At 52.2% G+C, this 11,817-nt stretch overlaps 3 protein-coding genes across 3 annotated transcripts; 2 read left to right on the top strand and 1 right to left on the bottom strand.

The window, feature by feature from the left end:
- Positions 1-571: 571 nt before the first annotated feature.
- BCR38DRAFT_439882 (uncharacterized protein) lies at positions 572-2,769 on the top strand. The gene is made up of 3 exons (XM_040860666.1): positions 572-908; positions 996-2,357; positions 2,439-2,769. Exons 1-3 carry the CDS (start codon positions 772-774, stop codon positions 2,554-2,556), a joined length of 1,617 nt encoding a protein of 538 aa, XP_040713403.1. The 5' UTR covers positions 572-771; the 3' UTR covers positions 2,557-2,769.
- A 228-nt stretch (positions 2,770-2,997) lies between these two features.
- On the bottom strand, positions 2,998-4,739 carry BCR38DRAFT_347776 (uncharacterized protein; the record flags this gene model as incomplete). The annotated part of the gene is made up of 3 exons (XM_040856373.1): positions 2,998-3,463; positions 3,520-4,092; positions 4,144-4,739. The coding sequence occupies 3 exons, from the start codon at positions 4,737-4,739 to the stop codon at positions 2,998-3,000; spliced, it is 1,635 nt and encodes a 544-aa protein (XP_040713402.1).
- A 1,742-nt stretch (positions 4,740-6,481) lies between these two features.
- Positions 6,482-7,742, top strand: BCR38DRAFT_459234 (glucosamine-6-phosphate deaminase; the record flags this gene model as incomplete). Its single annotated transcript, XM_040862256.1, has 4 exons — positions 6,482-6,661; positions 6,720-6,752; positions 6,813-7,358; positions 7,425-7,742. 4 exons carry the CDS (start codon positions 6,482-6,484, stop codon positions 7,740-7,742), a joined length of 1,077 nt encoding a protein of 358 aa, XP_040713401.1.
- Positions 7,743-11,817: the final 4,075 nt, after the last annotated feature.

Genomic DNA, 11,817 nt, shown 5'->3' with positions numbered 1-11,817 from the left:
GGGGCCACCGGATTGGCTGAACACGCCTCTGCCCTATGCGAGTAGATGCGTGTGTTAAAATAGCAGTTGTTGAAAGCTCAACCGGTGTGCGGTACTCGAGTAGCTGAGGTGGCTAACATAGTATCCGTGCATCGTCCTACGGTACTTTCCCGCAGTGTGCCGCCGTAATAGGCTACCTGCTGCGCGGTGTCCAATCCTTTCCAATCCTTGCAGAATTTTTCTCGTGGCTCCCCAGTCTCAACAACCCATGTTTGGGTAAAGTATTTAACTAGAAGTGAGGGGAAAGCCTGAGACCATTTCCCAGGTTTCCGATTCCAGCTGCAGCTTCCAGAGTTGGAGGGATGTCGAGTTGTCAATACGAGCCGAACAACAAAGATCCAATCCTCTGCCCCAACTTCTAAGAGTCCCAGAAGTATTCCCCCGCTAGCCTGCCCCAATTACACCGAGAATCCCCAGCTTCGCCAGAGTCCAGGCGGCGGCACCGAGCGAGGTGCAGGAAAGCTCCACAGTAGCCAATCCACAGGGGTCAAAACGGGCTGATAGCGACGCTTTCCCCCCCACAACTTTTGAGAGCTTAACCTCCACCACACGTCGTCTGTCGCCGTCATTGTCATTTCAATCCGAACCCGAGAATTATTGGAGTACTCTTTGCGCCGTTTACCGAACGAAACTATCTCGCGATATTTTCGTTGTCATATGGAAACCCCCCCTTCATTCCCAAGTCCAAAACCGAAGTGACTGCGGGCGGTGGGGTTTAGCAATTACAATGCGATGGCAACTTTCCACGCCGGGCTCTCGTCTGGCACCAGCCCCAACGATGCCATGGGGCTGAATGTCGCCTCCATGACGGGTGCTGGCCTCGGCATCGAGGGTTTCGATCAGGAACTGACCTTTGATGAGTCGATGCTGTGAGTTGTTAACCCAGCGCTCTTGATCGACAGGCACAAAGAAAAAGAGAAAAAAAAAGCTCAAACCGTACTGAGACTATGCTACAGCGATAACGTGAATGGCGGCTTACCTATACCTTTCACGTCATCATACGACTTCGACACCTTCTCCACCACATTCGAGGACCCGTTTAACTACTCGCGACCTTATGAAGCCGCGCCCGACCCAGAGACGTATCAAGATGAGGAGTCGTCGCCGCAGCAGCTCGACGATAAGCTGTTGGGCTTCTCTGCGCCCGTGCTCAAAGCGACGCCATTAGACGACACAACTGGCACCTTCTCGGAGCTGAGCATGACGGCCGAGCTCTACGGCATGTTCTTCGTGGCCGAAGACGTATTCGGCCCCGGCGAGACGAGCGGGCGGCCGCTGGAGCTGACATGCTACCGGCGGAACCTGTGGCAGTGTTCGGGCCAAATCATGCTCCCGCGGCATTGCACACAAGTCATGGATGAGCAGGGCTGCGCCGTGCCCATAGTCGAGTTTTACGCTTCGATATCGGCCATCGAGTCCATCGAGGGGAAGACGACGGAGATCATCTCCATCCCTTGGAAGAGCAGCAATGGGGCCCTGGGCGAGGTGCAAGAGACCAAGACGCCCCAGGCGCCGCCGAAAGCTACTCTTGACCTCGGCGGAGGCCAGGAAGTCGACGGCGATCGAGTCAGCGTGCCCATTTCTTGGAAACGCCTACAGTTCAAATCGGCCACGGCGAATAACGGCCGCCGGAAGGGCCTGCAGCAACACTATCTGGTCCAGATCAACCTCCTCGGCAAGCCGAAAGCCGGAGGCGACCTGATGCAAATTGCAGAGATTCACAGTGGCCCCGTCATTGTCCGGGGCCGCAGTCCGAGAAACTTCGACAGCAGGAAGGACGTCCCCCTGTCGGCCGACAAAAAGTCGGGCAGTGTGGAACGCACCACCAATACCCGCCCGCAGAACGAGGTCTCGGCATCCCCCGCCCCGAACATGAAGCAAGAGCGGACCGACCCAGCGCAGAACCTGCACCGCTATCACTCCCTCGGGAATGCTCAGAACTCATCCGGCTCGAGTGACTGGTCAACGCCTGCATTCGGTGGTCAGCAAGGCCAGCAGTGCCAGCAACATCAATCTAAGAAAATGGCCGTCTCTCCCAATGTGAACAGGCCACCCGTTCCGTCCTGGGGCAAGGAGTCCTCATCTTTCACTGGCAAGTTGCCGACGCTGGAGCGACACGCCAAGAGCTCATCCTCTGTTCCTTCACTACCCATCAATTTATCCCTATCCGAAGACGAGCGCAGCCCCAACAACCGCTCCAATGCAGACGCGCTGCAGAGCCCGCAGTTGAACCGGTCAAATGCGGCACAGTATGGCGGCAGTCCGTCCGAGGAGACGGAGCAGCTGTATGAATATTTCCCGTTGAGTGTGGATGACTGGTAAGTTTTCAACCTCATTTGCCGTGGGGGTTGAAGTTGGGAAGTAAAGTAGTTCGCTAACGCGTGAGTCCTCTTCCACAGGACACCTCTCGTGGATACTGTGTACAGACCTCACATTGTACACCACATTGCGCTTCCGTCCGAGATCAAGGCCCAAAAAGTGAGGAGTAAGGCCAAGAGATATTTCTCTGCAGAATGATGATGTGATGATACGCAAGTGGATTGGTTGATTTACTCCGGCCATGTTGCAACTTGGGTGCTCCAATGAGCCTCAACAACAACGCGGTCGAGGCTCGTGCCGGCAGGCATGAATTTGGCGTTAATTACATTTGGGTTGGATATAGAGCACACGATACCAACGTGTCCTATGGTATTTGTTGCAGTAGTTGATGCACCGGAACTTGGTGGAATATACCCTCTTTAATTTCTCTCGCATTTGAATTGTATGATACAATTTTGAGTTGTCCTTGTGAAAAGTCGCTCATCTATGGATGAATACCTTGGCTGGTGTCCCACATAAAATAAATGCTATGTTTCCAAGAATTCCTCCCTGTCGTTACGATGTAAACCCCCACACATAGAGGGGTTGATGTATAAGAAGTGCTCATATATACTTGGAAGCCGCCACATCCTTCTATTATCACGCATCTAATACTTTCTCGTCAGAAACACACGCCAACGCCACAGCAGCACCGAGTATGCTGCTCTCCAACGCCGGAACGAGGTCCACTGCCCCAGGGTGCGGACTTTCCGACACTAGGCTGTCGATATACTGCTGACAATTCTCTCGGTATTGTGGGTACCGCTCTATCACCGAGCCGTTAAACGCCACTTTAGTCCGCGGCAGAGCGTGCTCTGCCTCGGCTTCCACAACGAACTGGACTTTGGTATTGGCAGAAGGCATCGATTGGGTGTATTCGGCCTCGGTCTCGTGTCTTAACTCCCATAGTGCGAAGACGGATGCTGCGAGTAAGGCGCTGGAGCGTCGAGAGACGTGAGAGGCGAGAGTTCGGATCGCCGCCATGTCGGCGACTGTGGGTTTGACGGTGGAGGGGTGCATGGTGGCGAAATATGGGAGCGCAGTGTCAAATGTGGGTGAAGGATCACTGGGCGAATTAGTTTAAGTCTGACAACGACGACATGAGCGACGGGATGTGCTCACGCTTCTATCCTTGACAATGTCTCCGTATCAAGAGAATAGACGTTTTCCAAGGAAGGAGGCAGGATGCCCCCTAGTAAACCGGTTGTCTGAATCGCTTCGACAAGGGCATATCTCACGACCTCCCCCAGGTAATATCCGCTCAGCAGTTGCTCCAGTGGCTGGAAATCTGGCAAGGGGTGTGCCGCATTCAGCAGCCGATCCCACCGCGATACGGGAAGAACGTCCTTTCCAAACATGCCCAGCTCTGTGTTGACAATTACATGGCTGGCCGAATCGAACCAGCTTTCAGGACGATTGCCAAACTTTGCACGGCTGAAAGCCGAAACGGGCAGGTGGACGGCAATATTGGTCCCAGTACCGAGTATAAGGCCAAAGCGCGTCGAGGCGTGGACGTATGCCTGGGATAGTAAAGTGGCCGAGCCGTCGTTGACAATAGCGCCGAGCTCAACATCGAGACCGTGTTTCTTGCAGGCCAACTTGAGTACCTCGCCAAGATCCTGACCCATCAAGCCGCTGGTGGCAAGAAACCCTTTCCCCATCCCTAGTAAACGACCGCCCCCTAACGATGTTTGCCTATTGATGGTGAGTCAAGAGTCCGCAACAAGAACTGTCATCAGTACATACTCTACCGGGAAACTCCACGCCAACCCCATAGGTATGGGGTTGCCGGTAATAGGTTTTTGTTGGATGACCTCGCTGATGCGTGCCGCCATCCAGTCAAAAAAGGACATGCCCTCCAGCTTCTTGATCTCGGGAGTTATTTTGAAGGTACTCATCCTAACGATGTCAGCCTTTTCTCCGCTGGCTTCTCGACCCCTCAATGCCACCAATGCCACGCGCAACGTCGATCCTCCGACATCGAGGGCGACATACTGGCCCTTCTCTTTTCCGGACGGGAGCAGATGGCTGTACGAGGGAAGCATGCTCTCGGCATGGGTACCCAGTCGTTCCCGGAACTGAAGCTTCAGTTGCTTTGAAAACCGGCGTAGCCCATCACCGTCTACAGGCCCCAACAGCAACTCCTCGGCCTCTTTAAGGAAGTCATCCATGCTCCTCCGAGACGATATTGCCGTTCCGTTGGCATATTGCTCTTTGATGGTAGCCGGGCTGACCCAAAAGGAAAATAAAGCTTGCAAGAAGGACCGGCCCCGGAGCAAAGTCTTGAAGGCCGCCAGCAACGTTTTCCTGACGCTGGTCATTGCAGACGTGAGCGGCTGCATCACATTGGGGGGTGAAGAGACTGGGGAAACCAGGGGATGGCCTCCAAGTATGAAAAGGAACAGACGACAGCTTAAAAAGGGCAACAGTCGGACGGTGGATCATGAAATATTCGCCATATCCCAGCCGAATGGTAGGACGGGGCTTTTCTCCAAAGGGGTCGCGTCAGGGCTCGTATAGGGCGGGAGAAAGGCTGCAACGGAAGAAATGAAACCTGCCGGCCTCAATTACCAAATGACCACAGCTAGGATGCCCACAGGTGCCGTTGGAACGAATGAGTGCGTCGGCGGAAACAAGGCAGTGAGCAACAAGCCAACGCACACCCAGTAAGGGTATAGAGAGCGTTGTAATGGAACAAATTGTCAATCAATAATTAAGAGCGAAACGAGGAAGGATTGCGTTCAAGAGGTGAGGTCGAAACACCTTAGCGTCGCCGCACCCCAATAAGAAACGCTGAACTCCACTGGCTGGACTACCCGCTGGACGGCAAAGAGGTGGCCGACCTTCAGTGTGTATCCAGAGCCCAGACCAGATCTTTGTTGCGCGTAACAACACAATCGGTTGAGAATGCTACAAGTAGGTTCCGATGGAGTGCAGCAGCCCCGCGCACAAGGGGGAGAGGAGGAATTGGACATGGTCTTACCGACTGGTGATGCTGTCTATCGCTCAACCACTAGTCGAGATGTAACGTTGTAGAGGGAGGGTAACCAAAAAGGTTTGTGGTCGCGAGCTAGAGGCTTCCCGTTTAAGAAGGAAACGATCGTCGCTCGAGCCACAGCGCCACATAAGATTTGCCAGCATCAAAGTTGGGGGCTTCAGATGGAACTTCAGGACCGAGACACATGACGAACAGCGAGAACAATGACAATATGGTGCGCATCTAATAGACTCGGCACCGTTGTCGTCGACCTCCGTTACCACCAAGCTTCAGCTGAACATGAAGCTGGATCAATTGCACAGCAGATGTAGGGGGAACGAATGCCGAATGCCAAATGCCGGATGGCCCGCTTATCAGTCGCGCAACGGGGAGCTACCACGTACGGGGACTATATAGTTTCCCACTACATCCGCTTCCGAACCCGGACGGGCTTGAGGCTCGTGATCCCTGGAGCGCTGGATGATTGCCACTCGTTTCTGGCAGCTCAAACGCTTTAGCTCCAGTGACCGCTGACAGCGGCTAAGGCGTAGGCAAAACCTACCCGGTTGTCACAACATTCCATTGTCGCTTCTGCTGTGACCAGCCCACTCCCGATCACCGGGCGTGTCCAAGATCTCCAGATACGTGACCAGAGTCGAACAACGTATCCCCCCATGGTGATATGCTCGACGCTTATCGAACAAAAGGCGCGACACTGCGAACCAACCAGGCGGCCACAATCGGCACATGCCCCGACACACGTTATGAGAGGCATCTACAACGTTCAGTCCATCTCATCGGGGCACAAGCGTGATCTCGTCGTGTTTGGTGGAGACACGGCCAAACGTTCCATCTTATCGCCAACCGCTCGCTTCCTTGAACATGTGCGACTCATTACACGTTGGCCGAATTGAGCCCCTCCAGGTCCCTCATAACCCGTTGCGAGGCCGGTGATACCGGTAGGTGCCCGCAGCTTCCTATCTTATTTTCACAACTCAAACAGCAGCCTCTTCTTCTTATTCCCCATACTATAGCTGCTGGTGTGTTGCTTTCCATACAACCCCTGTCTATCTCTGCGCATTCTCTGCTGCATCCAATATATCCAAGATGAGGCTCATCATCCGAGACGACTCTGAGTCGGCTAGCTCTTATGTAGCCAATTATATCATCAGCCGGATCAAGCACTTCAATCCCACAACTGCACATCCCTTTGTGCTGGGCCTGCCGACTGGTTCAAGTCCGCTCGGTGTCTATAGGATCCTGGTTGAGAAGTACAAGGCTGGAGAGGTAGGATCTCTTGTTTTGACCAGTCGATGTATTGCTCGATTAATCAGCGCTACACTAGATCTCCTTTGAAAATGTCGTCACATTCAACATGGTATGTACATTATTGCCCGTAGCAGGTGCTCTCCTTGAACCCCACTAAGCATCAACCCAGGACGAGTACATCGGGATCCCCCGCGACCACCCAGAAAGCTACCACTCCTTCATGTGGAAGCACTTCTTCTCGCACGTCAACGTGAACCCCAACCACGTCCATATCCTCGACGGCAACGCGCCCAACCTCGAAGCTGAGTGCGTCGAGTACGAGGCCAAGATCAAGCGCGCAGGCGGCATCGACCTGTTCCTCGGCGGCATCGGCGAGGACGGCCACATCGCCTTCAATGAGCCTGGCTCCAGTCTGGCCTCGCGCACCCGCGTCAAGACGCTTGCCTACGACACCATCCTCGCCAATTCGCGCTTCTTCGGCAATGATCTGGATAAAGTCCCCAAGATGGCCCTGACCGTCGGCGTGCAGACCGTGCTGGAGGCCAGGGAGGTCGTTGTCGTTATTTTGGGGGCGCGCAAGGCGCTGGCGTTGCAGAAGTGCATTGAGCAGGGTGTGAACCATATGTGGACTCTGTCGAGCCTGCAGTTACATCCCCACCCCATGATTGTCTGCGATGAGGATGCGACGCTCGAGTTGCAGGTGAAGACGGTCAAGGTAAGACATATCCCTGGGCACGTCACGTCTTGAGCTTACGTGTGCCTTGTTAACCACTGAAAATAGTACTTCAAGAGCATTGAGAAAGTGGCCCAAACCCAAGGCTTCGAGCAGATATTGCCGTCCAAGCTCCGCACCGGTGCGAGCCCTGTGCCCCAGACCGTGGTAGATGAGGTTCAGTCCCCGAACATCCTAGCCCCTCAACCCGTCACGTCTCGTTTTCTACAGGCGAGTCCGGCGGCCGAGTATCCCGTCAGATCGGTGTCGCCAGATTTAGTGCCCGATCGCATGGCCGACCGTGTTGGCATACCTAACATCTCGAGGAGACTAACGCCACAGCCCGAGCAGCAGCGCGTTGCCAGTGTTGCCAGTGTCGGTGCGTAAGGCAAACTGGTGGTGCAAAGTTTGAGGAGGGGCCGGAGCAATCTGGAAATTGTAAAAGGTATCAACGTCACGGAATGAACACTGGAGCATAGAATGAAAAATAAGTTATGTATGCCATCTGATGAGAACCCGCCAAAGACAATCTGTTGTCCTTCCGACATATGTCGCCCCTTGAAATGACGGGGATCCTACATGCCCCTAGAGGCACAATAGACGGATCGCGGTATGTCTATGACAACCAATCATAGCATCAGTTAGCACGAAATTGACATAAAATACAGTATCTATTTGGGAGAGCAAATATAATTATTCACAAGTTCGAAATTGGCCATCTACGAGGAATGCGGAAAGAATCAAGCGTTCTCGTGAGGGTGTTTTCTAGTTTCAGAAAGCGCTGGTTCATTATCCTAAACAAATACCTGCACAAGTACTGACTTCCGTGACTGGCCATATGTACACTAACATGACAGGTCCATAGACCAATCAAATGTGTACTGGTGTTTCAAGGTTAATAACAGCTACTGACTGACGAACCATGGTTAAAATCTAACAGGCTTCTCAACAGAACATGTGTATCTCCTTCACTTGAGTTCCTCTGCTCTAGCTGATTTCATCTCGTCTCCCAGGTAGTGGTGGTGGAACCTCGAGTTCTACTACACTATCTCGGTTCGTAGGTTCCTCGTTCCTCAAACGTTCTGATCACCACTCATGGCGCGTTGTCTTCTCGATGCTGAATTCCGTCTTGGCGCCGCTCTTGATCGTCTCGTGATCTGTTGACATGTCTAACCTCGCCCTCCCCCTGTCCACATATCCTCAAATCGCATCTCCGGTGCTAGATTGCCATTGACGACGCCATATTTCGTGCTGCTCGTATGTCAGGGGTATGTCGTTTGTGCATAGTAGCGTTTCGCCGGTCGAAACCCTGGGATGTATTGAACAATGATATTCCCCGCGGTCATTGAGAGGACCCGGGCGCGAATGGCCAGCTGTTTGTGTCACTACGCCAGAGGAACGGGATGAAACAAAAGGAGGATGGAGCCATTTCTCATCAATGGCCACCTTCTGGTATTGAAGCAATAGTTTTACAGCAGGTCTATTGGCTTTCAAGACACCCGTTTCTAAAGGCCGATACCCAGGGCTATCAGGAAGATGCTCATTGTCCCAAGAATATCAAGAGCTTTCCAAACGCCCACGTATCCAAAGTTTAAGATCTCTCTTGCTCTAGTGGTGTCTCAAAACCTGGGTTTTATTGACCAAGAGCGCTGGACACAAAGGAACTATACTGAAAGCCAGCAACGAATCGTAGGGCAGACACACCAGAGACCTACAACTCAGTCAACAATAAAGGCCAGGCGAGGGTCTACAAGTTACATATTGTAATTGAAGGCGAAGAGAACAATGACAACCCCGAAGTAAGCGTCGAAAAATCACGCCCCGCAACCAAAGGCCAGGAGGACAAGGGCAACCCGCGCCATACAAATCCCGAATTTCCAGTACATCTTCGTGCTTCCTTGCCGAAGCCTTTACTTGAAAAGAGAGCCAAAAGATAAATACTCGTCTCCTGAAACGCCCCACTGGCTTTGATTATGTTGTCTTTGTCATTGATGTAAGTCGGAGTGGTGCCAAACACCGGCATGGCCAGAATCAAGTTCAAGCTAACACGGTCAACCTAACTAAATTTACTTGAGTGTGTATACAACGTGCAGCCTGTGCTTTGTTTTGCACCTGTACTTAGTCACGTACGTCAAATACGTAGCCTGACACGACTTCACTATGGTGAGTTATCATTAGCTTATAGCATCTATAGTCATACGCATAAAAGAATAAACGCGAATAGCATAAATAGCATAAATAGCATAATTGATTAAATATCGGAGAAACATAACAGCCCGCAGCTGCTATCACAAGGGGTGAGATTGAAGTCATTGATCCATTGCTTCTGACCCGAAAGTTGAGCGCCTTCACCATGTTAAGCTGTCAACAATAGCTGCAAGACGTCGTTGGGTCACCAGTAACAATTTGCCACTATAATGCATCAATACCAGCCAGTTGGAAACTTGGAACTGCCAAAGGACTCTGGGCGGTGACTTGCAAAGCCAGGAAATGGTAAGATGGGCCAATATTGTAAGCAAGCGAGGGAAGTAATGCAAATCCCTAGCGATTACCTCGTTTACCGACTGGACTGGTTGTCACTATCAAAATGTTCATGCACTCACATAAATTTGCGTCTTGATAACTACCCCTAACAACTTCAAGTCACCGAATTGTTGTCATGGCTTCTCAACTCCTTCGTAACACACCCTACCTCCTCCCTCATCTTCAACGCCCAGGGGGCAAAAGCATTCCCCACCACGTCTCATTCCAGAGTCCAAGCCTCCTGGGGACCATCTCAAGCACCGTGTCAACTCCACGGGGTCTCTCGTTTGGAGTGCAATGGAGGACCAATTCTGGTCGCTCATACTACACGGAAAACAGTCATCCAGGACTGAGCGGGCAGACAGAAAAAAATGTTGCCGAGCAAAATATGGAATGGGACGAGTATGTGGGCGCTGGCTGTCAGTTGCGGTCTGTCAGGAAAGGTGGTGAAAATAGACTCTGGTGCTGTGCCTCTTGGATGCAGCTGGGTGGGGAGTCGATTCCTTGCATGGAGACGGTGGCCCGCAATGGCTTGGCTCTCCTCGTCGTACTTCTAGACATGGGGTAATGACCAAAAGTACGAGCAATGTCAACTCTTTTATATGGAAAATGAACATGCCTTGGTCCCGGTCCGTATGCGTATGCACATGCACGGCACAATCAAAAGGCTGAGTATTAGGGTGTGATAACATGATATTCCAGTGGAATGGACAGACATAACATATTCTCCATGGGTGCGCTGTTGTTTCATCATATCTCGGTATGTTTGGTTGACTGCAGAAGTCTGCCGGGTTTTCGTACCGGCAGACAGATAGATGTAATGTAATCCTGGTCGGTAGATAATTAGGTCTTCGGTAGTGGTCATTTTCAACAACTCCGTAGCTGGACTAGTTGGCATCCAGGGCTCGATTCGGTAGTAGCCGATTAGGAGCAATGCGGAAATGCTCCGTGACTGAAGATTATTATTTTCTATGTATCGGAATGGTCGTCCGTGACGACGTAACCGATATCACCTGTCACTGAATGGCAGTAAGAGCTAGGTTGGCTATTCGGTTTGGTCCGACAAGATAAGAACTGGGGAGGAAGTGAAGGAAACAGCGAGCAGTCCGTACACCGAAGTTGTCGAGGTTCGCAGCTAAGAATCAGACAATGTGACCTCGCTCTGCAGCCGGATCGATAACACAACGTGACCCCCGTGGTCGCAGGCGTTTCCTGGTTTCTCTTGTATTCGAGTCAGGTTTAATATACACCGCCTGTGCACGAGGCGCGGGCGCATGTCTGCTTTGAGAAGGAGTATTAATAATTTCCAAGTGCCAGGTTATGTGTGCCGTTATCATCTTGATATGTGATAACCCTGGACGATAAATGTGGTATGGTAGCATCGAACGCGAATGGACTGATAGATAGACTTTCGCCCACGCGAACCCAGGTATGACGTTACCCTTGTTTTCAGGGACAGGTCTCGGGAACACTAGCAGGAAAGGTCAGGGGTGACCTGGATTGTCGAGATTGGAGCCGAAGCCTAGTCAATAGCTTTCCCCATCCACCGTCCAACCATACTATCAGCAACTATTTTCGACGAAAACGAACCAGACCCAGAGGCCGGATGCCGAGGGAGCTGCGGCTTCGTATCCAGCTTTCTGAGGCGGTCATTCGTCAGAGCTCGCAAAAGGAGGCACACCCCAAATCTATTATTTACTGCAATGGGGGTGACACCAGTCAGTGACGATGGACATACGACCCCGCAATTACATGGTGGTGGCCTCCAACGACCAACCATCACGGGCATCACGGAGTCAAAAACAAAGTCCAGTGAAGCATAGGATCAGCAGTATGGTCGTGCTGGCATTTCCCACGCCGGCGGCAGCATGTGAGCCAAGCTGTGCTGCCGCAGCCAACCAGTCAACATGGCAAGAACGCGTCGTAGTACAGTTGCCCT

Source organism: Pseudomassariella vexata (genome assembly GCF_002105095.1).
Source record: "Pseudomassariella vexata strain CBS 129021 chromosome Unknown BCR38scaffold_10, whole genome shotgun sequence".
In the NCBI taxonomy this organism is placed as follows: domain Eukaryota; kingdom Fungi; phylum Ascomycota; class Sordariomycetes; order Amphisphaeriales; family Pseudomassariaceae; genus Pseudomassariella; species Pseudomassariella vexata.
The sequence above is the reverse complement of the archived record's forward strand: the minus strand, read 5'-3'. Positions and strand labels throughout refer to the sequence as shown.

Coding starts and splice junctions, on each gene's coding strand:
- BCR38DRAFT_439882 (XM_040860666.1), top strand. CDS start 772: ATGGCAACTTTCCACGCCGGGCTCTCGTCTGGCACCAGCCCCAACGAT. Junction 909..995: donor ACCTTTGATGAGTCGATGCT/GTGAGTTGTTAA, acceptor ACTATGCTACAG/CGATAACGTGAATGGCGGCT. Junction 2,358..2,438: donor CCGTTGAGTGTGGATGACTG/GTAAGTTTTCAA, acceptor CCTCTTCCACAG/GACACCTCTCGTGGATACTG.